The sequence below is a fragment of the Hyaena hyaena genome, unplaced genomic scaffold (assembly GCF_003009895.1).
Source record: "Hyaena hyaena isolate Hyena2069 unplaced genomic scaffold, ASM300989v1 scaffold_361, whole genome shotgun sequence".
Lineage (NCBI taxonomy): Eukaryota > Metazoa > Chordata > Mammalia > Carnivora > Hyaenidae > Hyaena > Hyaena hyaena.
Window position 1 is genome coordinate 608630 of NW_024080991.1, and position 25726 is coordinate 634355.

Consider the following 25726-nt stretch of genomic DNA (forward strand, 5'->3'; position numbering starts at 1 on the left):
TTTTTATTTATTTCTAGGAGAGAGAGAGACAGCGTGAGCAGGGGAGGGTCAGAGAGAGAGGGAGTCACAGACTGAAACAGGCTCCAGGCTCTGAGCTGGCAGTCAGCACAGAGCCCGATGCGGGGCTCGAACCCACGAACCGTGAGATCATGACCTAAGCGAAAGTCGGAGCTTAACCGACTAAGCCACCCAGGCGCCCCTGTCTCACTCTCTTTCTGCCCCTCCCCCTCATGCTCTGTCTCTCTCTCAAAAGTAAAAGAAAACATTAAAAAATTAGTAATAATAAAATAACAAAAATCATATAATGTTGGCTATAACATTAAACATGTTTTCATATCATAAAATTCACCCTTCTAAAGTATACAATTCAGTGGCTTTTCACAGTCAACAAGTTGTACAACCATCATCACTATCTAGTTCTAGAGCATTTTTGTCACTACAAAAAGAAATTCCATACCCATTAGCAATCACTCCTCATTCCCCACCTTGCCCTAACCCTGGAAGCCACTAGCCTACTTTAAATGTATTTTTAAAACACATGGAGTAAAATTCCTAAATGGCATCCATTTCCAAAAGACACTGCATTCACATTCACTAGGATTAAAAACTGGCTCTGGTAGAAAACATTTCTCTTAAATCACCAATTGGTCAGATTCTCCCACAAGTTTTATTATATTCATAATGCATGTAATTTTAAGTTTTCCAGACACTGATTAGCTTAAAATGCAATATTTTTTTTTGCTTGTGTATTTCCTGAGGGGCATAGTTTTCTGACATTTTGTCTTCTAAGCACATGTTGAGAAGATGGAGGAATAATAGATTTTTTTCCTCTTTATTCCCATAGAATTGCCCACTCAGCCTAGTACAAAAAATGCAATAAACTTAAAAATATTTTGGGGCACCTGGGTGGCTCAGTCAGTTAAGCGTCTGACTTTGGCTCAGGTCATGATCTCACAGTTCGTGGATTCGAGCCCCGCGTCGGGCTCTGCGCTGACAGCTAACTCAGAGCCTGGAGCCTGTCTTCAGATTCTGTGTCTCCCTCTCTCTCTAACCTTCCCCTGCTCGTGCTGTTTCTCTCTGACTCTCAAAAATAAATAAAAAACATTTTTAAAAAACTAAAAATATTTTTTTGTTATCTAATGGTTAATGGAATCTAAACGAATCATTAATATATGAAAGGATTGTAAATTAACAATTTTTACTGTATAACAAAACCATGGGAGATAAGACTAGAAATATGAGTTTGCAACATGTTGTAGAGAATTCTGAAATCTGCCTTTTTAATTGAAAAAAATTCACCACATAACTTATTTTGGTAGGCTATGGAAAAGAAAAGAAGATTTCTGAGGCAGAGAAGATTAAGAATGTTTTAGGGGAGCGTAGGGCTAGCAATTATTTTTAGTTCTATTATTATTAACTGGACCTTATAATTGATTAGGTGATGGGAAAGGAAAAAGACAACACCCAAATATAACTCATATTTCAAAACTGGAATATTGGTGGTGCAATAGAAATAGGGAAGCGAAGAGAAGGAACTGACTAGAGAGAAAGAGGAGTTATGTTTCAGGCTTGTTGAATTTCAGGGACCCTGTTGTGAGCTCAAAGATGTGGTCTCAGAGGTACAGATTTGGGGTTCACCTCTATAGCAGTTGTACACAAAGCTGGGAATGATGGCTCACTTGGGAAGAAGAGAGAGCTAGACAATAGCTGAAGATAGACCATGGCGATTGTTTACACTTAAGAAAGTGGAAAGAGGAACAGAAACCAAGGCAGAAGAGTAGTCAGAGAAAGAACTAGAACAGTATCATATCACAAGAACCAAAGGGGAGACCCAATAAATCAAGGAGGATGAAGACTGAGAGTAAGTCATTACATGAGTGTTTAGCAAACTCCATGGCAAGCTTTCAAAGTTTTCATAGTGTCCTGGGGTAGAGAGTCTGTTATAAGAGCAGAGATTCAGACAAGTTACTTTAAGTAAGAGGTAACCAAGAGGTAATCCCACTGATCATGAGGATAAACATCCATTACTCCAATCATTTGCTGAGCCCCTACTATGGCAAGGCATTATGTAGGCATATGAATCCAAGTGAAGAGTCATATGACAGTGCTGTGGTTAATGTAACATAGCTGCTCTCCACATTTGTTTCTCTCTATAATTCTTGTCTCTACCAGCTTACTTACCTCACCCTACATCTCTCTATGTTTAAAATTTAGCTCCTGGGGTGCCAGGGTGGCTCAGAGGGTTGAGGGTACGGCTCTTGATTTAGGCTCAGGTCATGATCTCACAGTTGGGGAGACTGAGCCCCACCTCAGGCTCCATGCTGACTGCACAGAGTCTGCTTGGATTCCTTCTCTCTGCTCTTCCTCTGCTCATGCTTTATCTCTCAAAATAAATAAACTTAAAATAAATAAATAAAATTTAGCTCCTAGATTCTATTTCCTTTATGAGTCTTCATGCCATGACCTTTCATGTTCCAAACTCTACCTCATGGCTATCTTTATGAGTTGCTTCATCTGTCAACTTCCCGATTCTATTTCCAAAGTTAAATTTGCAAGAGGTTCTATTTTGCCCAGATCATCTTTTTGCATTAGGTCACACCCTGGGTTGTGAAACAGGTCACAGCCTATGAAATGGGTCAGAATCCTCAGGGATTTTTGCTTCAGAATAAATCTTCTCTCTATAAGTTTTTCATCCTTCAGAGGACATAATATACAAGTTGAAAAATAGTATTCATACATTTAACATTCTTTGTCTCCCATAATAATCTCCCTCACTTTTATCTGCCTAAGGTATGATCTTTCAAGTTACATCTTAGAGATCCTAGATGTTTCCCTTGGCCAACCCCCTAGTCAAGTATCAGGGACCCATCCATTACACTCCCCTAAAACATTCTTATCTCCATCACAGACATTATCCTCCTACATTGAGGGGGTCTCATCTCAGTCCCCATTTTTATGCTCCTGAATCATAGCCTTTCAGCTTTAGCATTTATTTAGGAAAGGGTAAGAATACAAAGAGCTGGCCATGGTACATGCTGGGAGCAATGGGTGCTCACATTTGAAAGTCTGGGGTGGGCAAGGTCATTTTGGGACTTCTAGTAGAAAACTTCATAAGAAGCAGAGCCCAGGATACTGAAATCTGAGCAGTCAATAGTTACAACTAGGTCCTCCCACACTTAAGTCAGACAAGCCCCGCTGGGCCCTGAGACTCCAGGAATTCAATTCTGGTAAATGTGTGGCCTGTGAGATGAAACCATAGCCCCTCCTTCAACAGACAGACTCAACCCATGGCTGGTAAGATAGGATAAAGATAATGGAATGGAACAGAAAAGCAGTACCATGCCTAGATCTGGGCGATGTTGGGGGGCTGGTTCTTTCCTGGGTCTTACATTGAGACTCCTAGTCTGAGCCTTCTCCAGCTAAGTTCCTCTTCACAAAACAAGGAGTCCATCAGACTAAGGAGCTTATGTCCTCTCCTACTCTGAATCATATATTGTGTATCCATGACTCTAAAATTCTCTGTCCAAAAGATTCTGAGCCCATTGCTAGGGCCTCAATAGCTCCCAAAGGCAGCTGTGTGCCCAGAGGGCAGCTGTGTGCTGGTGTGTACGTGTTTTTGTGTGTGTATGAAGCTTCATTGTGTGGACTGGGCTTTCCACACATGTGATTATGAGGTATATGGGACAGGGTAAGGGGTCTGACGGAAGTGAAAAGAAGAATGGGCCAGGGGCTTCTAATTGTACTTTATCTTGACCTATCAATGTTAGTGGAGACCCAGATGTGAGCAGCTTATGGGAAAAGCCTCTCTATTTTACTCATTTTAATGCCCTTGTAAGTCTGGGCATTAGGACAGAGATGGCACTATTGAATGCTTACCTCATCAGATTCATAGGTACTGAGATTGAAGGCATTTCTGGTGGCTACACATCAAGTAGTAGCTACCATATAGCATTCCTCAAGATAGGATACTGTTCAGTATAAAAATTTTGGCTCTGGAGTCAGATAAAGCTTCAATTTTTTTAAATTGAGGAAAAACTTACATAACATAAAATTAGCCATTTGAAAGTGTACAATTCAGTGAGTGACATTTAGCACATTCACTATCTAGTTCCAAAATACTAAAAAAAATTTTTTTTAAACATTTATTTACTTTTGAGAGACAGAGGGAGACAGAGTATGGGCAGGGGAGGAACAGAAAGAGGAGACACAGAATCTGACACAGGCTCCAGGCTCTGAGCAAGTTGTCAGCACAGAGCCTGATGTGGGGCTCAAACCCACGAACTGCAAGATCATGACCTGAGCCGAAGTCAGATGCTCAACCAACTGAGCCACCCAGGCACCCCCAAAATATTTTATCACCCAAAAGAAACCCCATACCTGTTAAGTAGTCACTCCCCATTTCTCCCTCCCTCCAGCCTTTGATAACAACTAATTTGCTTTCTGTGTCTATGTATTTACCTTTTCTGGATATTTCATACAAATGGAATAGTATAATATGTAACCTTTTGTGCTTGGCTTCTTTCACTTAGCATAATGTTTCTGAGGTTCATCCATGTTGTAGCATGTATCAGTACTTCATTCCTTTCTATGATGGAATAATTTTTCATTTCATGGATATGCCACAATTTGTTTATCCATTCATCAGTTGATGAACATTTGGGTTGTTTCTACCTGAGGCTAATGTGAATAGTGCTGCTATTAATATTTGTGTACAAGTTTTTGTTTGAATACCTGTTTTTAATTCTTTTGGTATATACCTAGATGTGGAATAGTTGTTCATATGTTAATTTTATGTTTAACTTTTTGAGGAACTGCCAAGCTTTTTGCCACAGTGGCTATACCATCTTATATTCTCAACAGCAATGTATGAGGGCTCTAATTACTTCACATCCCCACCAGTATGTTATTTTCCATTTTTTAAAAAACTGTAATAATCCCAGTTGGTGTGAACCAATCCACTGTGGTTTTTATGTGCATTTCCGTAATGATGTGCTTGTTGGCCATCTGCCTACCTTCTTTGGAGAAATGTCTATTCAAGTTCTTTGCTCATTTTTAAATTATTTGTCTTTTTGCTGTTGAGTTGTTAGAGTTCTTTATACATTCTGGATACTAGTCCTTTATCAGGTGTAGACTTCTCAAATATTTTCCCCCAGTCTGTGAGTTGTCTTTTCATTCTCCTGTGAAAACTAAAATTAGTTTATTTTCTTGTGATATATTTATCTGGTTTTAGTATCAGGATAATGCTAGGCTCAAAGACTGAGTTGGAAAGGGTTCCTCCTATTCTATTTTCTCAAAGAGTTTGAGGATTGATGTTAATTCTTTAAATGTTTACTAGGATTCACCAGTAAAATCCTCTGGGCCAGGGCTTTTCTTTATTGATAAATTCTTGATTACTAATTTAATCTCTTATTATCCTATTCAGATTTACTTTTTTTTCTTGAGTCAGTTTTGGTAGCTTATATGTTTTTACGAATTTTTTCATTTTGCCTAAGTTATCAATTTGTTGGCATACAATTGTTTACAATATTTTCTTATAAACCTTTTTTTAGTTCTAAGGTCTATAGTATGTCCCCACTTTCGTTTCTGATTTTAGTAATTTCAGTCTTCTCTTTTTAAAAATCATTAGTCTCATCAAAGGTTTATCAATTTTGTGGATGTTTTTCAAAGAATCAACTTTTGGTTTCATTAACTTTTCTCTTTTGTTTTTCTATTCTCTATTTCATTTATCTCCATTCTAATCTTTACCCATTCTTTCTGCTAGCTTTGGGTTTAGCCTGTTTTATTTATTTATTTTTTGTAGGTGTTTATCACTATATATTTAGCTATGAGTATAGCTTTCACCACATGCCACAAGTTTTTGTCTTACTATTTGCCATTATATTTTGTTTAATATTACTATAGCTTCTCCATCTCTCTTCTGGTAACTTTTTTATTTATTTATTTATTTATTTTTTATTTTTTCTTCTGGTAACTTCTTGTATGGAATATATTTTCCCATCCTTTCACTTATTTTATTTATTTGTTTGTTTGTTTATTGAGAGAGGTCACAAGTGAATGAGGGGCAGAGAGAGGGGGCGTGAAAGATACCACGCAAGCTCTGCACTGTCAGAGCTTACCCTATGTGGGGCTTGAGCTCTTGAACTGTGAGATCATGACCTGAGCCAAAGTTGGATGCTTAACCTATCGAGCTACCCAGGTGTTCCTCCCATCCTTTGAGTAGGTCCTAAAGTTCTGCAAAAGTTGATTCTGACAGTTTTGCAAATTTAATAGTTGTTTGTGGAGTTCTCCCTGGAGAACTTAGTGACGTCAGTCCTGAATTCAATTTTTTAAACTTCAAATACTAAACTCAATTTAGTGTTTAAAATTAAAATGTAGGGATTAAGCGTATTTGGTTTAGGTGAGAAAATAAAATGAATCTAGCAGCTGCTAAAGGCCCATTGCATTGTTATTCTAGTTTAATACTTTTCCTGACTACTGCTTCATTTATTTTTTTTTTAATGTTTACTTATTTTTGAGAGAGAGAGAGAAAGAGGATCCAAACAAGGCTCCAGGCTGACCTCAGAGAGCCCAATGCAGGGCTTGAACTCATGAAATGTGAGATCATGACTGGAGCTGAAGCCAACTGAGCCACCCAGATGCCCCATATTGACTGATGTTCTAAAGTCTCGTCTGAAGCCTCTGCTGAATCCCAAAACCAAAATCCCAAAGTGTTTAGAACTACAGAGAAATAAAGAATTTTTCTCCTGAGTACTCTTCTCACAATGAAAGTTGGGAAATACTAGGTAATTATAACACCTGCTTGGTTCACTGAGTTCCAACTTGGACACCCGAGTCTATCTAGAATAAGTAAGAGTATATTTGCTAGCCTGAGATGTCTCCTTGGTCACAAAAAGACAGGATTATAGAAATCACTCAGAATCTGGGCCCTAACTGGCCCACTGGAAAATAATCTTTCCTAACCTTCTCTCTTCTTTTCTTCTTCTTCTTTTTTTTTTCTTCTTGTTTTTGTGTTTTACAACTTCCTCTTGGGTACATAGACATACAAAGACAGGTCATAGAGGTGATATGATTAGAACAGAGCCAGGAAAGCAACATGTATAAGAAAATTTATATACACAAGCCTGAAATTCTGTGTTTTTTTAAATATTTTTTATTTATTTCTAGGAGAGACAGAGAGAGACAGCGTGAGCAGGGGAGGGTCAGAGAGAGAGGGAGATACAGACTCTGAAATAGGCTCCAGGATCTGAGCTGGCAGTCAGCACAGAGCCCGATGCGGGGCTCGAACCCACGAACCGCGAGATCATGACCCAAGCGAAAGTCGGACGCTTAGCTGACTAAGCCACCCAGGCGCCCCTGAAATTCTGTTTTAAAATGTATTACTTTGGGGCCACCTGGGTGGCTCAGTCACTTAAGTATCCGACTTCTGCTGAGGTCATGATCTCACAGTTTGTGAGTTCGAGCCCCACGTGGGGCTCTGTGCTGACAGCTAAGAGCCTGGAGCCTGCTTTGGAGTCTGTCTCTTCCTCTCTCTCTGCCCCTCCTCAGCTTGTGCTCTGTCTCTCTGTCTCTCAAAAATAAATGTTAAAATAAAAAAAATTAAATGTATTACTTTGGGATTGGAGAGGAAGATCATGGAGTAGGAAAATTCCGAGCTCACCTCCTTCCATGGACATATCAAGGATGCAAGCACATATAGAGCAACTCTCTCAGAAAATTACCTGGAGACTAGCAGCCAAAGATGTAATTAAAAAGCCATACTAAGAAGGGCAGGGGGGGAAGTGACACAGTCTGGTTGGAGATCAAACCTTGGTGTGGTAACCTATAAAGAAGAAGGATATCACAGGCACTGAGGTCCTCCCAGAGAAGTGAGGGGTTCAAGTCCCAGTCTTCCCCTGTAGACCCACCATGCCCAATCTGCCTCATTAAGTGTTCCCCCAAATAGCTGTGCCCCCAATCACCACACCAGGCAGGCAGCCTCAGCTGGGACTGGTGCCTTGAAAAGTGACTCCTGTTCTGGGGGGCAGGAGGGCCAGTCCTCTCCACTAACACACCTGCAATGGTCACAGCCAGGCCTTGAAGCCAGCTACACCCAGGACCAGCCACACTCAGCAGCATGCTCAAAGCAGTTGCAGCCCAGGCAACAGGAGGGTACATGCAGCCCACACAGGAAATACCCCTGCAGTACCTGATTCTGGTGACCAGGAGAGACTGCATTTCTGGGCCCCACAAGACGTCTTCTATATAAGACTACTGCCTTCAAGAATAGGAAGTATAGCTGAAAACAATGAAAGAACAAGATAAAACCTCAGAAAGAGAACTAAGCAAAATGGAGATAAGCAATCTACCTGATAAAGAGTTCAAAGTAATAGTCATAATGATGTTTAATGAACTTAGAAGAGTGGATGAACTCCCATAAGAACTTCAACAAAGAGACAGAAAATATCAGAAAGAACCAATTGGAGCTGGAGCGCCTGGGTTGCTCAGTCGGTTAAGCATCCGACTTTGGCTCAGGTCATGATCTCACGGTTCGTGGGTTCAAGCTCCACGTCTGGCTCTGTGCTGACAGCTAGCTCAGAGCCCGGACCTGCTTCGGATTCTGTGTCTCCCTCTCTCTCTGACCCTCCCCTGCTCACGCTCTCTCAGAAATAAATAAAACATTTTAAATAATAAAATAAAAAACAATCAGAGCTAAAGAATTCAACAACTGAGAGTGCTGCCAATGCCCTGGTGGAGAAGCTGAGGTCATCATTTGATTTGAAATATTTAAAGTGGATACAAAACTGTTTCAGCAATGCAGACATTTAAGTGTCCTGTTGTGGGAGACGGTGCCGTTGGTAAAACATGTCTTCTGATATCCTACACAACAAACAAATTTCCATCGGAGTATGTACTGACTGCTTTTGACAACTATGTAGTCACAGTTATGATTGATGGAGAACCATATACTCTTGGACTTTTTGATACTGCTGGGCAAGAGGACTGCGACAGATTACAACCTCTGAGTGATCCACAAACATATGTATTTCTAGTCTGTTTTTTGGTGGTCTCTCCATCCTCATTTGGAAATGTGAAGAGGAAGTGGGTGCCTGAGATAATTCACCACTGTCCAAAGACTCCTTTCTTGCTTGTTGGGACCCAAATCGATCTCTGAGATGACCCCTCCACGATTGAGAAACTTGCCAAGAACAAACAGAAGCCTATCACTCCAGAGACTGCTGAAAAGCTGGCCTGTGACCTGAAGGTGGTCAAGTATGTGGAGTGTTCTGCATTCACAAAGAAAGGCCTAAAGAATGTATTTGACGAAGCAATATTGGCTGCCCTGGAGCCTCCAGAACCAAAGAAGACCTGCAGGTGTGTGCTACTGTGAACATCTCCAGAGCCCTTTCTGCACAGCTGGTGTCATCATCATACTAAAAGCGATGTTAAATCAAACTAAAGATTAAAAATTAAAGTCCATTTTTGCAATAATGACAAATGCCCTGCACCTACCCACAGGCATTCATGTGAGATAAAGCCCATAGGTGTGGTCCCCTTCCCACTCTCAGTACTTAACTTGAGTAATTGTGTATTGTCAGAAAGATGGTTGGTACTAGTTAGTACTAGTTTTGTTTTGTCATTTCAAAAAAAATTTATTATTGTTGTTTGAAAGCAAGGCATGCTTGGGATGACTCTGTACCAGACTAATTGGGGTTGCTGAAGCTGCTCCCGGGGCTCCATCCACTCTGGAGAATAATCTGAGCCATTTAGGGTTTGTTTTTTTGTTTTTGTTTTTGTTTTGGGGGGGAGTAAATGTAGGGTTTGTTTTAATTTAGTCATGTTTTTTAAAATTCAGTAACCAATGGACAGCCCTTAAGGGGAGGAGGATGGATTGATTCCACACTCCACTTCCTAGATCTAGTTTATAACACTTGTTCCCCACCTGGCACTTTTAGGAAGGAGTACAGTAAATGTCTCATTTAATAGCATACTCCTTTCTGAGAGTTGCCTTTTCTCTTCACCCTTGAGTAGGTCCAGTACTTGCTGAGAGTCATGAAAGTGCATGGAAACCTGTCTTGCCACGCCCCTTTTCTAGAATGCATTCTATATATGTGACTGTGACTTTCAAGAAAATTTGTTTGCCATTTGCTGATTTTTTTGAAGTTAATTTCTAACTTCTTTCACTGATAAATGAAGAAAAGTATTGCACCTTTTGAAATACACCAAATGGATTGAGTACGTAATTAAAACCACTTTTTCCCTGCCAGTCATTGTCTTATATGCTTAGCATAGATGTCCAGCTTAATAGCGTATGATACGGAGTTCCTAGAACACTGACAGATACCTGGTAAATCAAGGAAATGTGAGGGTGGTGCTAGAAGACAGATGTCTATAGAATGATGCACATGCTCTTTCAAGTGGGGAGGATGGAGACCTGCTTCATGAAGAAGCTGGAAGTGGAGGTTGGGGTGTGGAGAACATTTAACAACACGGGCACCAGTCAGGGGAATCTTCTTATTTCTTTTTGCATATGAGGAATCCTAGGGTATCTAGTTAAGGCCCTCTAGTTTAATAAAAAAAAAAAATCATGGAGTCTTATGAAGACTTATGAAGAGAAGACTCTTCATAAGTGTTCTTCTTTAATGTTTGTTTGGTTTTTTAAATTTTATTCTTGAGAGAGAGAGACAGAGTGCGAGTGGAGAGGGGTAGAGAGACAGGGAGATAGAATCTGTAACAGGCTCCAGGCTCTGAGCTGTCAGTGCAGAGCCAGATGCGGGGCTTGAACTCATGGACTGTGAGATCATGACCTGAGCCGAAGTCAGATGTCCAACCGACTGGGCCACCCAGGTGCCCTCTTCATATGTGTTAACACTTCATAAAGTGTTTTCCTGTTTATTTTGGTTGCAGTTGCCAATTTTTAAAAATGTTTAGGTAATCTTCTACAGCTTCCCCAAATCCTAATTCTTGTAGATCCATTAGTGTTGAACAATGATTTCACATGTCTCAATTCTTTGTATATGCATTCTTTTCAGTTGTATTAAACAAATAAAAAACCCTTCACAAAAAAAGAATATTATGACTGAAATGAAAAATACACCAGAGAGAAGCGACAGCAAAGTAGAGGATACAAAGTAAATCAGTGATCAGGAGGAAAAGGTGATCAGTGGAAAACACTGAGACTGAAGGAAAAAAAAAACATTAAAAAAATTTTTTTAAATGTTTATTCACTTTTGAGAGAGACAGAGGGACAGAGCATGAGCAGGTGAGGGCAAGAGAGAGAGACACACATACACACAGAATCCAAAGCAGGCTCCAGGCTCTGAGCTGTCAGCACAGAGCCTGATGTGGGGCTTGAACCCACAAACCGTGAGACCTGAGTTAAACTTGGATGCTTAACTAACTGAGCCACACAGGTGCCCCAAAGAAAAAACATTTTTAAAAACTTAGGATAGGTTAAGAGACCTCTGGAACAACATCACGGGTACTAACACATTCTAGGAGTTCCAGAACAGGAAGAAGAGAGAGAAAGGGGCAGATGACTTACTTAAAGAAACAATTGCTGAAAACTTCCCTAAACTGGGAAAGGAAACAAACATCCAGGTCTGGGAATCACAGAGCACCAAATAAGATGAACCCAAAGAGGTCTACAGATAGATACATAATCATTAAAATGTCAAAAATTAAAGCAAAAGAGATAATCTTAAAAGTAGCAAGAGAAAAGCAGCTAGTTATGTAAACAAAGAAGCACCCATAAGATTAATAGCTGATTTTTCACAGAAACTTTGCAGGTCAGAAGGGAGTGTCATGGGGGCGCCTGGGTGGCTTAGTCGGTTGAGCGTCCGACTTTCACTTAGGTCATGATCTCGCGGTTCATGGGTTCGAGCCCCGCGTCGGGATCTGTGCTGACTGCCAGCTCAGAGCCTGGAGCCTGCTTCAGATTCTGTATCCCCCTCTCTCTCTGACCCTACCCTGCTCACGCTGTCTCTCTCTGTCTCCTAGAAATAAATAAAAATATTAAAAAAAAAAAAAAAAAAAAAGAAGGGAGTGTCATGATATATTCAGAGTGCTGAAAGGAAAAAAAAAACCACCCTAAAACCATAACACTGTATCCCAGCAAGGTTATCATTCAGATTTGAAGGAGAAATAAAAGGTTTTCTGGACAAAAGTTAAAGGAGTTCATCCTACGAAGAAACAGGCCTTATAAAAAATACTAAAGGGACTTCTTTAAGCAGAAAAGAATAGGCCATAACTGAAAGTAAGAAAAATATGAAAGAAAAAATTTCACTGGTGAAAGAAAACATACAATAAAGGTAGTAGATCAATCACTGATAAAGCTAGTATGAAGATTAAAAGAAAAAATGTAAAATCAACTATATCTACAATACTTAGTTAAGGGATACAGAAAATAAAAAGATGTCAAGTATGACATCAAACACATAAAACATGGAGGGAGTGGAGTAAAAATGGAGTGCTTTTAGAATGTGTTCAAATTTAAGTTACCATCAACTTAAAATAGATTGCTGTGTACATAGGGTATTACACATGAAACTTATGGTAATTACAAACCAAAAACCTATTTTGGATATGGACACACACACACACACATACACACACCAGTCATCAATTCATAAGGGAAGACAGCAACAGAAGAAAGGAACAGAGAAGACCTAGAACAACATCAGAAAACAACTAATAAAATGGCAATAAATATATATCTATCAATAATTACTTTAAATGTAAATGGGCTAAATGCTGCAATCAGAAGATAAAGAGTGATTCAATGGATAAAGAACAGGACTCAACTATATGCTGCCTATAAGATATTCACTTTAGACCTAAAGATACATACAGACTGAAAATGAAGGAATAGAAAAATATATTCCATGCAAAAGGAAATGAAGGAAAAAAGCTGGGGTAGCAATACAATACATATGTCAGACAAAATAGACGTTAAAACAAAACTGTAACAAGAGACAAAAAAGATTTTAAAGATAAAGTGATCATTCCAATAAGAATATATAATGATTATAAATATCTATTCCTCCAATATATATATTTGGGAGCACCTGAATATATAAAGCAAAAATTAAAAGACATAATGGGAAAAACTGACAGTAATACAATATCAGTAGGGGACTTAAACATCCCACTCACATCAATACATAGATCATCCAGACAGAAAAGCAGTAAGAAAACAATGGCTGGAACAACATATTAGACCAGATGGACTTAACAGGTATGTACAGAATATTACATCCCAAAACAGTAGAATACACATTGTTTTCAAGTGCACATGGAGCAGTCTCCAAGACAGATCACATATTAGGGTACAAAACAAATCTCAATAAATTTAAGAAGAGTGAAATCATATCAAGTGTTTTTTGTTTGTTTTTTTGTTTTTTGTTTTTTTTTTTACTATAACAGTATGAAACTGGAAATCAGTTATAAGAAAAACTGGAAAGAACAAAAAGACTTGGAGGTTAAACAACCTGCCATTAAACAACCAATGGGTCAACAAAGAAATCAAAGCTAAATTAAAAAATACCTTGACACAAATGAAAATGTAAACCCAACGTTCCAAAACCTTTGGGATGTAGCAAAAGCAGTTTTTTTTTTTTTTATGTATCAATAATTTTTAATTCAGTTGTTTGATGTTCAGGTAAATAACAGGCCATTACTTAAGTTTCTACTCAGATGGAATATATATGCTATATTTAACACCTGAGTGATCTCATAATTATCATGCTCTATGAATGACAGAATGTATACAGGAGCTAAACATTCCATGTGTAAATAATTACTTCAAAAATTATAATAGTGCTCCAGTTCTAGAGTGAATTTTTAAATGTGTCCTCTTTAGAACAGGTCTTTTTCATCGAAAATCATAAAAAAAATCAGTGATTTATTTTCTTGTCAATAATAAAAATCATTTTATGGTAGCAGATTAGCTTACAAAAGAAGTTAAATATGCTGTGATTTGCCGCACAAATACACATTTTGTTTTTCTTTGGTAGTATGAATATTAAGTATTTTTTAACATAATTGTAAAGGAAACCAATTATATTCATTTTCAATGTATTTGAATATACAGTATTTCCAAAATAACATTAATTGTTGCATGTGAAATAAATTGGAACTATAATAAAATGCATACTTTACTACTTTAATAAGGCTTTAGGTAATTCGGTGTAAAAGTTGAAAATAAAACATTATAGTTCAGAACAATTTAGCACAGGAAGTTTCATATTAATGTAAAAATTCTGTGTCCTTTCTCTAAAATACACAATGAAAAAGAAAATGTATAAAACAAAACAAAATGCATAAAAACATTTATAGGTAAGTGATATAGAAAATAAACTCTAATTTGAAATGTCATCACATATATCAGGAGCTTCAGGCATCACAGTAACTATAAGTCATTTCAGTTAAGAGAAGAAAAACAATTAGCTTTTCCTTGACATAGTCCCACTAAGTACATGGACTTCATGCTTTCTGAGGAGGCTTTCATTAATCCTCCATCACACTCCGTTTTATTCTTTGTTTCCACTCCTTTCAAAAAACATGAAGTCAATGAGGAAAGAGGCACCAAGCATTACAGCTTTCATTTTCACATCAAGGTCTACAGGGAACTGGATACCAAAGTTATCAGCATCAGTAAACACCTCTCTAACAAAACCAGTCCACTGCTTGGAAATCTTGCCAACTATCGTTTCTTCATCAAGAGATTTAATCTCAAAATCAACATCTGCACAACAGCTGCACACAACACACAGACCAGTAATTTTTAGTACATCCTCTCTCCTCTCATTTTGAATTGTAAACTTTGGAAGACATGGGTGCCAGGTCTGAGTAACATAACCTACAGGTACACCGGGAGGGGCATGGACTTCTATCTCCTGAAGGCAGCAAGGGCAACAACAGTGGCCACACCTTAGTGGTCTCTCCAGAGTTATAACTTCTTGGCCCATATTATCAACAATCCTCATAGCAAAAGGCCTAGAAGCCCCACAGCAATATCAGGTACAGCAATCCGTGTCCTCTGCTGCAAAGTAAATCCTCTGTCCAAAGCTGTTCTTAATTTCATATTTGTTATTAGTTTCAAAATCTGTTAAAACTTCCAGAAGCTCAACTTGCTGATGAACCAGTATCTGATCTGACTTAAATATTCCAATCCAGGGGGACAGCCTGATGGAGGTGGTGGTGCTGGCATCCACGGTACCCCTGCATGTCCACCTGGCTGATTATATACTGGCTGGTGTTGGACAGGAAAGTCTGCTGGGCAAGCATCTGAATAACCAGCTGGGGGAATTGAGTAGCCAGCCTGGGGGCAAGTATAGCCAGCCTGGGGGCCAGGATAGCCAGCCTGGGGGCCAGGGTAGCCAACCTGGGGGCCAGGATAGCCAACCTGGGGGACAGGGTAGGCAGTATATCCTGGAGGTCCTTGGAGTGCTGCTGAAGGATATTGAGGGAGATATTCAGGTGGTAAATTTGTTCCTGGGTAAGGAGCATTCATTTGTCTATTTTGTTTTTCCATGATTTAAAGAGTCCTGTGGCTGCAGGTGCTCCAGCGCTGGCTGGAACGAACCTCCGAGGTATGTATGGGATCCTTCTCAGTTTCCGCAAAAGCAGTTCTAAGAGGGATATTTATAGTGACACACTTCCCCCTCAAGAAATAAGAAAAATCTCAATTAAACAATCTAACCTTACACCTAAAGGAACTAGAAAAGAACAATAAACAAAGCCCAAAGAGGTAGAAGGAAGGAAATAATAAAGATAAGAGTGGAAATGAGTGAAATAGAAACTAAAAATAACAACAGAAAAGATCCATCAAATTAAAAGCTTTGAAGATAAACAAAATTGATAAACCTTTAGCTAAGCTCATCAAGAAAAGACAAAACTCAAATAAATAAAATCAGAAGTGAAGAAGAAGTAACAACCAATATCACAGAAACAGAAAGGATTATGAGACTACTAAAAAAATTATACGCCAACAAATTGAACAACCTAGAAGAGAAAGATAAATTCCTAGAAACATACAATCTTCTAAGACTGAATCGGGAAGTAGAAAATCTGACTGGACTTATTACTAGTACTGAAATTGAATAAAAACAAACCAGAAAACTCCTAAGAAACAAATATCCAGAACTAGATAGCTTCATAAATAAATGCTACCAAACATTTAAAGAAGAGTTAATACCTATTATCCTCAAACTATTTCAAAAAATTGAAAAGGAAGAAATGCTTCCAAATTCATTGTATGAGGCCAACATTACTCTCATACCCAAACCAAGTCAAGATGTTATGTAAAAAGAAAATTACAAGCCAATATCCCTGATGAACATAAATGCAAAAATTCCCAACAAAATGGTAGCAAACCAAATTCAATAATATATTAATAGGATCATTCACCAAGATCAAGTGGGTTTTATTTTAGGGATGCAAGAATATCCACCAATCAATGTGATACTTCACATTAACAAAGTGAAGGATAAAAATCATATGATCATCTTGAGTACAGAAAAAGTATTTGACAATTCAACGTTCATTTCCCATGAAAACTCTCAGCAAGTATAGAGGGAACATAACTCAACATAATAAAAGCCATATATGACAAACACACAGCTAACATCATATGTATTGGTGAAAAGCTGAAAGCTTTGCTCTAAGATCAGGAACAAGAAGACAAGGATGCCCACTCTCACCACTTTTATTCAACATAGTACTAGAAGTCCTAGCCAGAGCAATCAGAGAAGAAAAAGAAAGAAAATGCATCCAATTTGATAAGGAAGAACTAAAACTGTCTATTTGCAGATGACATAATACTATGCATAGAAAACCCTAAAGACCCCACCAAAAACTATGAGAATAAATGAATTCAGTAAAATTGCAGGATACAAAATTATATACAGAAATCTGTGGTGTTTCTATACACTAATAATGAAGTCTTATGAATAAATAAAAAGACACTAAATATGCACCTCACCAAAAGGGGAAATGAAAGTGGACAATTAACATATGAAAAGGGGCCCAATATCCATAGTCATCAGGCAAATATAGATTAAAGCCACAGTGTGATACACATGCATACTCACCAGAATGGCTAAAGTGAATATACTAAGTCTTCACAAGGATATAGGACAGCACTGGTGGCAGTGTAAATTGATTCTGCCACTTAGAAAACAATGTGGCAGTATCTACTAAGGTGAATATATGCCAATCCTATGGCCCACTCCCACTTTTAGGTATATAACAAGAAAAAAATATATATATGTATATATACATATGAGCAGGAATATTCTCAGCAAAACTGTTTATAATAATCTCAAACTGGTAACTACCCAAAGGTCTATCAACAGTGGAATGGAGAAATAAATTACGGTATATTCATACAATGCAATACTACACAGCCATGAAAGATGTATGGACTACAATTACAGAGTAATATACATAAATCTCACAAATGTAAGCTTGGCAAAAGAAGTCAACAACAAAACAGTGCATAGTACATAGCTGTATTTATATAAAATTCAAAAACAGGCAAAACTAATGTTAGAAGTCAAGATGGGGTCAACCTTGATGAGGGATAGTACTTGAAGCAGACATCTGGGGGACTTCTGGAATGGTGGTAGTTTTCTGTTTTCTGATCAAGACGATGATTACACAGATGTGCTCATTTTGTGAAAAGTCATTGAGTTGTATGCATGACTCTTCATTTTTCTGTATATATGTTATTTCTGTAATGTGTTCTTTAAAAAGGAGGGGGAAAGGGCTGGATGATATTATGGTTGATGATATTATGTCACTGAGGAATTTGACTGATATTCCAATTCTTTATACATGACTTGTACGAAACAAAACAAAAAGGAAATAACTAGTAGAATGGAAATTGAAAGTAAAACTTTTAACTGACATAAGGGGAAAGTGGGTGGAGGGGAATGAACTCAAAACATTCTTCAAGCCTAAGTGTCCATCAATGGACGAATGGATCAAGAAGATGTGGTTTATCTATACCATGGAATACTACATGGGAATGAGAAACAATGAAATCTGGCCATGTGTAGCAACATGGATGGACCTTGAGGGTGTTATGCTGAGCGAAATAAGTCAGGCAGAGAAGGACAAATATCATATGTTTGCACGTATAGGAGGATTAGGAGGAACTTGACGGAGGACCAAGGGGGAGAAGAAGGGCGGAAATGGTGGGGGAAAGGGAGAGAGGCAAACCATGAGAGACTCTTGAATGCTGACAAAAACTGAGGACTGATGGATGTGGGTGGGAGGGGGGGATGGGCATGGAGGAGGGCACTTGTGGGGATGAGCACTGAGTGTTATGTGGAAACTAATTTGACAATAAACTATTTGTAAAAAAACAAAAACAAAAACAAAAAAAAAACATTCTTCAAAATATTGTTCATCCTTGAACACTTTTGATTTTTCTGCCTTAGTTCTCTATTATATTTTAAATAGAATTGGGAGTAGGAATAAATGATAATGTTTGAAAACAATGAATTTATCAGATCACTTTCAAAGAGAAGACTGGTGTATTTACTCTGGCAGCACAGTATCAGCTCCTTTTGGAATAGAGCCCAATAGAGGCATCTGGGTGGCTGAGCTGGTTAAGCGTTTGACTTAGGCTCCAGTCATGATCTCACAGTTTGGCTGGTGGGTTCCATCCCTGCATTGGGCTCTGTGCTGACAGCTCAAAGTCTGGAGCCTGTTTCAGATTCTGTGTCTCCCTCTCTCTCTGCCCCTCCCCCACTCACGCTCTCTGTCTCTCAAAAATTAAAAAATAAATAAATAAAAAATTTAAAAAAAAGGAATGGAGCCCACTATCTTGGAGTGCTGAAATGCGCAGCAAGAAAGATAAACTCATTTTAGCTGTTTTTTTCCAAAGGTATCTTCCAGACCCTCCTCCAACATCGACCCAGGCAACTATGGTGAAGTGCATGATCTGATCACTCAGATACCCTCTAAAGTGCAGATACAAGATATTACTAAGGAGCTACACTGCCCACTGTGTAATGATTGGTTCCATGATCCACTGATGCTAAGCTGTGGCCACAACTTCTGCCAGGCTTGTATCCAAAACTTTTGGAAGCAGCAAGCAAAGGAAACATTCTGTCCTGAGTGTAAGATGCTATGTCAATATAGCAACTGTACATTCAACCTTGTACTGGAGAAACTAGTAGAGAAGATTAAGAAGCTACCCTTACTCAAGGGCCATCCACAGTGCCCAGAGCATGGAGAGAACCTGAAACTATTCAGTAAGCCAGATCGAAAACTGATCTGCTTTCAATGCAAAGATGCTCGGTTGTCTGTGGGGCAGTCTAAAGATTTCCTGCAGATCTCTGATGCTGTCCGTTTCTTCATGGTGGGTGAGCCCTGGGCCTTAGGAGAGCTGGGAAAAATCTTTCGTAGGGTTTCTTCTTTCAACCCCACCCCTTTATTCAGATGATTATTAGTAAGCTTAGAAAACATAACGTATCTTGCAACGCTCTTTCTCTAGAGTTGCTGATGATAGGAAAGGAGCAGTGGAGGAGCTCTAGGCCTACTCTCCCCCAAAATCAAATATTTACTTACACCCTGCAATGACAGCACTCTACTAGACATTGTGTAGAATATGGATTACAAGATACTGCTCTTGTTATAAAAGTATTGAATTTAGGCAAGTTCAAAATGAATAAAACAACAGAAACAAGATAGTCTACTATTGAGAGCTAAATTTCATCACATTTGTATTATTCATAAATATTTAGAATTTCAGAAAAGATTAGAGAAAAGTGAAATAGGGGATGTGTGGGGAAGGAAAGCTTGAACTGGGAAATCATTTGCATTTGAATGGGCAGAAATGGGAAATGATTGTTCTAAGTGATATCAATGCAAATAAAAGCAGAGATAGTGAGAACAGTATAACTAGAGTAGAAGATGTAGTTCTATTACCTTCTTCAAACCCCTACAGTAAGCTAATAAGAGCTTAAAACTATTTTTTTTCCTGCTGCTTGTTATTTTCTTCACAATTCTTAGAAGAGACAGGGATTGTGGTTCAGGGTAAAGGAAAGACTTTTGCAGCAAGAACTCACTTGTTTTTATTCTTCTTCTTCTGACACTATGGGGCTTTAGAACAGATGTCCCTATGGCCTTTCATCTCCCAAGTTAGTGTGGCTTAATTCTATGTGGTATTCTCAGGAGGAGCTCACCATCCACCAGGGTCAACTGGAGGCAACAATGAAGGAACTTCAGTCTCTGAAAAATACGCAGAAAGATGCTATTGCTGCTTACAAGGTGAGAAGCAGGGTAGAGGGGTCATGAGATAGACCTGGAACACTTTCCTTGTAATGTCAGCCATGTGAGTGGAAAGGTGCCTAGTATATATTATCGATACACTAAATGGTACCTGGGATATAGCATTAGAAAATGGACATTGTAGGGTGGAAGGAAATAAAGCAGTGAAGGAAGTTCTCAATGGTTGATCAATAGAGAGAGCAGACTGACCTTTCTCAATACATGCTGATCCTTCTTATGTCCCCATCACTAGGTGATTGTTCTGGGTTTGTGATCTGTCTGGTCTTTCCTTTTATATATGGCAAAATAAGGAATTTATCAGAAAAATGCACTAAAGATTGCTATGTCCAAAGAAATACCTTTCTTTTCTTTGAGTTTACAATCAGGCTACCTCTGATTGAAAGTCTCTTGGATTGTTGGTTTTTATCATCTGATTTGATCTTTCCTAGCTCCCTTCAAACTAAATAAACTATTGCTGTATTATACTGTTAACTTCACAGGGGCTCTAGGATCAATTAATAGTTAGAAACTTGGCAAAGCAGTTCCTGGGTTATGGGACTAAACTGAGAGTTCTGTTTCTTCATTAATTATTCTATGGAGGAGAGAATTCTCTGGCATTTGGTATTGTACAGAAATAGGCACAATGAGAGAAAGAAGGATAGATGGAAATAATGATGTCTCCAGAGAATGTTGTTTATGTTGTAAGAGTTCCTAGTTTAGCTTTTACAGTCAACATTCATTCATTCAAAAAAAAAATTTATTGAGTAGGTAAGGCATTATACTAGATACTATATTACACTAGGGTGGGAGACAGATCAATGGAATTAAGTGGTTCCATTAATAGCAATAAAATGACAACTGTGATAATTACTATGAATGAAAATAAAAGGTGTTACAAGAGCATATACATGAAGAAATAATTTAGGCTCTGGGAGGGGTATTCTCTGAAGAAATCACCTATTAAAAATTGAGAACTCAAGGATAAGTTAGCCAAGGGAACTGGTTGAGGGGAATATGAAGGAAGTGGCCTTAGAGAAGGATGTTCTATGAAGAGCACAGAGCATAGAGAAAAGTCTTGATAGGAGGCTAGTTGCTATGTTAAACAGAGAGAAGGTTAATAAAATTAGATCATGATACACAAAATGAGATTTAAGAGGTATATACGGGCCCAACTATGTGGACCCTTGGAGATAACATTAGGAATTTTGAACTTCATCCTAGGAATAATAAGAAGCCATTTAAATAGGACATTATTTCATCTCATTTTGAAAATATCAGTCTAGTGGCTGTGAGCGAGAGGCAATGACAGGTAATGGTTAGAAGACTACTGCAGTGATCCTAGAGAATAGTGGGGGTGGCTTGGACTACAGAAGCAGTGGAGATAGAAATGAACAGCTTTGGCATATGCTTTGGAGATTAAAAAACAAACAAACAAACCTGGATGTGGTGACTGATTAGATCTGAGGGTGAGTGAAGATGTCAAATAGATAGTTGGATACAGGAATCTAGACCTCAGAAGTTGGTCTAGGCTGGAAATAAGTAGTCAGCATACAGAATGATTTAAATCTCTGCGAGGAGAGATTACCTAGAAAGAAAATGTAGAATGAGAAGGGGAAAGAGTCCAGGAAAGAATATCCAATAACTCTAACATTCAGAGCTTGGTTAGAGGACACAGAACCAACAAATAAGACTGAGAAATAGTGGTGAAATAGGTAAAAGGAAAAGTGTGAGCTAGAGGATAGAGTGAGTTTTAAGTGCACCATTATGATGGACCATAGAATCCTAGCTGGACAAGGGGGGACACGGAGACAGAGAAGATGATGAACAGACATGGAGGGGGTCAATGAATAAGAGGTTTCAATGAGACCCAATAATTGTTGCTATAGAGGTATCTGAGTAAATGAGCATACTAAGTTAATTTGGGGGTTTTTGGGTGTCTCAGTTGGTTAAGTGTCTGACTCTTGATTTTGGCTCAGGTCATGACCTCATGGTTCGTGAGTTGAAGTCCCACATTGGGCTTTGCCCTGACAGCATGTGAAGCCTGCTTGGAATTCTCTCTCTCCTCTCTCTCTGCCCCATCCCCCACTAGTGACCATGCATGTTCTCTCTCTCAAATTAAATAAACTTAAATTTTTTTTAAAAAGGAAGTTAACTTTGGAGATAGTGAAATGGCTGGATGATAAAATCCTGTGTGATTAAAAGAATGAGTAGATAAAGAAGAGATCACTAGAAATGAGGAGAATAAGGATCTGAGAAGCCCGGATGTCAGATGGTTCACCTCTCAGGATGCTGCAGTTACCTAAGAATAAGGGTGTCAAGTGTAGCAGTTATCAATTTCAGCACTTCAGACATTGTCCATCTCCTGTTTCTTCTATGTTGTCTTGGCAGAAGTGGCATTCCCCCACTCCTATTGCTAGATAAGAATAGTTCTTACAGCCTTGTTATGGCCCCAGTCTGACAGCATCACTTGGTAGACATTGGTTTGTACTTCTGGGTAGAAAGGTACTATCATTCATTCTAAAATGTTTACTGTAATGGGAACCTAAAGACCACTTTTGATGATTTCATTCCTAAACTATTAAACTATCAGAAAAACAAAGTAAATCTCCAAAGGATATGGTTAAGTGATGATGCTCAAGAGTCTTTCCTATGCATTTTCCTGTTATGGTATTTCCCACATTGTGTGAGTACTGGTGGTGAGGGCCCCCATCCCCAAGTACGAGTCTCAGTAACTACCATGGTGATGATCATGGAGGTTTCCAGGAAAACAAGCTACATCTGCAGCAACACATCTCCTTGGAGTTTCTAAAGCTACATCAGTTCCTGCACAGCAAAGAAAAGGACATTTTAAATGAGCTCCGAGAAGAGGGGAAAGCCTTGAATGAGGAGATGGAGCTGAATCTGAACCAGCTTCAGGAACAGTGTCTCCTAGCCAAGGAGATGTTGGAGAGCATCCAGACACGGATGGAACAACAGAATCCCTTCGACTTTCTCAAAGTAAGACTTCATATCAACATAATTAGGGGTACGTTAGTTGGGGGGACAAGGGTTGGAAAAGATGTAGAAGCAGCTTTTCCCAACCAGGAGGGAAAAAAAAACTGATGTAGTGATTTTAAGATTCTCTGGGAGAAAAGCAGAATGCTACTTTTGCCTTACACTCAATAGAAAGCTTTGCTTTCACCTTCCTAAGATAATAAATGCCCTTAATAACGGTATCTATTAATATTTCAATGTTTCTTCATAAAGAATTTTGAAGGTTTATTTCTCAAAAATAAGAATGTTGCAACCTAACTTGTATCTTAGATTGGCTTTCAACTGACCTGTTTGAAAGGTGTTTGCCAATATTTACTATCAGAAACTTCACCTCTGAAGTGTCATTGATTATCACCCTGGCATTCATAAGTTTACTTAGCCAGAGTAAGGGAAAGTAGCTTTGGGCCTGGAAGACCTACCATGTTTTTCTCCTGAGATCATCTGGCAGTACAGGTAGAAATAGCCTAACTATTAATTTCTCCCTTGTTCCATGTAAAAGGGAACACTAGAAAATCAGAATAAGATAAGGCCAGTTTATCCTGGGTTAGATGAAGGATACCGATCAGAAAAGACATAAGGAGGTTGGGGCAATTGATGGTGAATGGAATGGGGACATCTGCACAGAATCTCAGTATTGATGATAAAATTCTGATGGTGGCCAATATCACCAAAGAAATTTCTGGAGTTGATGAGTAGGCATCTAACTTCTATTACTCCTTTTCTCTTCTAGGATATCACATCTCACTTGGATAGGTAAGTGTTTCTATGTGGTATTAATATCTTTCCCTCAGCTCCTGGAGGATATTTAAGATTAAGTGATTTATTGTTCCCTGCAGCTTGGAACAAGGAACAAAGGTGCTGATACCCAGAGAGCTTCTCTCCAGAAAGTTGAACCCAGGCCTATACAAAGGTCCCATCCAGTACATGATGTGGAGGGAAATGGAATCCTCTCTCTCTCCAGGTATCAAAGGGTAGTAACTATTGGCCCCTGGGTCTCCTAATCTGATTCTTCTGTGGTAACTCTTCTGTGACCCCAATTAGTACCATAAAACCTTGGATTGAGAGTAACTTTTTCCATGCGTGTTCTGTAAGATAAGCAAACATTTCTAATAAATTTTAACTTGATAAACAAGCTATGTCTTGCAATACGAGCAGTACGTGATGCCAAATGTCACATGACCAAAATTAAACCAATAGTTCTTTTCTCTTTCTCTCTGTGGGATTGTGGGTAATTGTCAACGCAATGTCACATTTCTGTGAAATCCTCAAAAGGAGGCAAAAGCAAGTGTTATTTGATAGGTTCCTTGCTAAAACTGCACAAAAAGAAAAAGACTCCATTGAGCCAATAGACAGCAGTGATTCCGTTAGTGATAGTAGAAGTTGTCCTACACAATAAGCCTCCTCTTGTTTCTCTCACACCATTCATGGAAGTTTTCAAAGGTAAATGAAGGTCAATTTGTTTATTTTTCTTTATATTTTGTATTTTTTTTAAGTTTATTTTTCAGATAGAGGCAGCATGAGTGGAGGAGGGGCAGAGAGAGAGAAAGAAAGAATCCCAAGCAGGCTCTGCACCATCGGCACAGAGCCCAATGCAGGGCTTGAACTCACAGAACTGTGAGATCATGCCCTTGAGCTGAAACCAAGAGTCAGATGCTTAACCAACTGAGCCACCCAGGCACCCCCTCTCATTGATTTCTTTCTTTTTTAAAAAAATTATTATTTTATGGGGCGCCTGGGTGGCTTAGTCGGTTAAGCGTCCAACTTTCGCTTAGGGTTCGAGCCCCGCATCGGGCTCTGTGCTGACTGCCAGCTCAGAGCCTGGAGCCTATTTCAGAGTCTGTGTCTCCCTCTCTCTCTGACCCTCCCCTGTTCACGCTGTCTCTCTCTCTCTCCTAGAAATAAATAAAAAGATTAAAAAAAATTATTATTTTAATGTTTATTATTTTCTTCCTTCTATTAGCCTGGGGCTTTGTTTGTTCTTTTTTCTAGCTCCTTTAGGCATAAGGTTAGGTTGTTTGAGATTTTTCTTGCTTCTTGAGGTAGGCCTATATGCTATAAATTTCCCTCTTAGAATAACTTTTGCTGCATCCCAAAGATTTTGGATGTTGGGTTTCCATTTTCATTTCTGTCCATGTATTTTTAAAATTTCCTCTTTGATTTCTTGGTTGACCCATTCACCTAGTAGCATGTTACTTAGCCTCCATGTACTTGTGTTCTTTCCAGATTTTTTCTTGTGATGGATTTCTAGTTTCACGTTATTTTGGTCAGAAAAGATGCATGATATGCTTTCAATCTTCTTGAATTTGCTGAGAGTTGTTTTGTGGCCTCACATATGATCTATTCTGGAGAATGGTCCATGTGCACTTTTAAAGAATGTATATGCCACTGGTTTTGGATGGAAAGTTCCAAATATATCTGTTGGATCCATCTGGTC

At 38.7% G+C, this 25726-nt stretch overlaps 2 protein-coding genes and 1 pseudogene across 4 annotated transcripts in view; 2 read left to right on the plus strand and 1 right to left on the minus strand.

Moving 5' to 3' along the window:
- Positions 1 to 25726, plus strand: part of TRIM69 (tripartite motif containing 69) — a 39657-nt gene that overhangs the window by 5398 nt on the left and 8533 nt on the right. Inside the window, exons 2-6 of one of the 3 annotated variants that reach the window (XM_039250053.1) lie at positions 18872 to 19241; positions 20164 to 20259; positions 23015 to 23256; positions 24023 to 24045; positions 24129 to 24253. In XM_039250053.1, coding sequence (XP_039105984.1) covers positions 18872 to 19241; positions 20164 to 20259; positions 23015 to 23256; positions 24023 to 24045; positions 24129 to 24253 — 856 coding nt within the window. Of the gene's footprint in view, positions 1 to 18871; positions 19349 to 20163; positions 20260 to 23014; positions 23257 to 24022; positions 24046 to 24128; positions 24254 to 25726 lie in introns of those variants that run through there. The other 2 variants (XM_039250052.1, XM_039250054.1) reach the window with 2 other exon arrangements.
- LOC120243814 lies at positions 8792 to 9481 on the plus strand (annotated as a pseudogene).
- On the minus strand, positions 14508 to 15514 carry LOC120243812 (phospholipid scramblase 1-like). The gene is given in 2 exon segments (XM_039250056.1): positions 14508 to 15133; positions 15136 to 15514. Coding segments are annotated over 2 exon segments (1002 nt in total). The 5' UTR covers positions 15512 to 15514.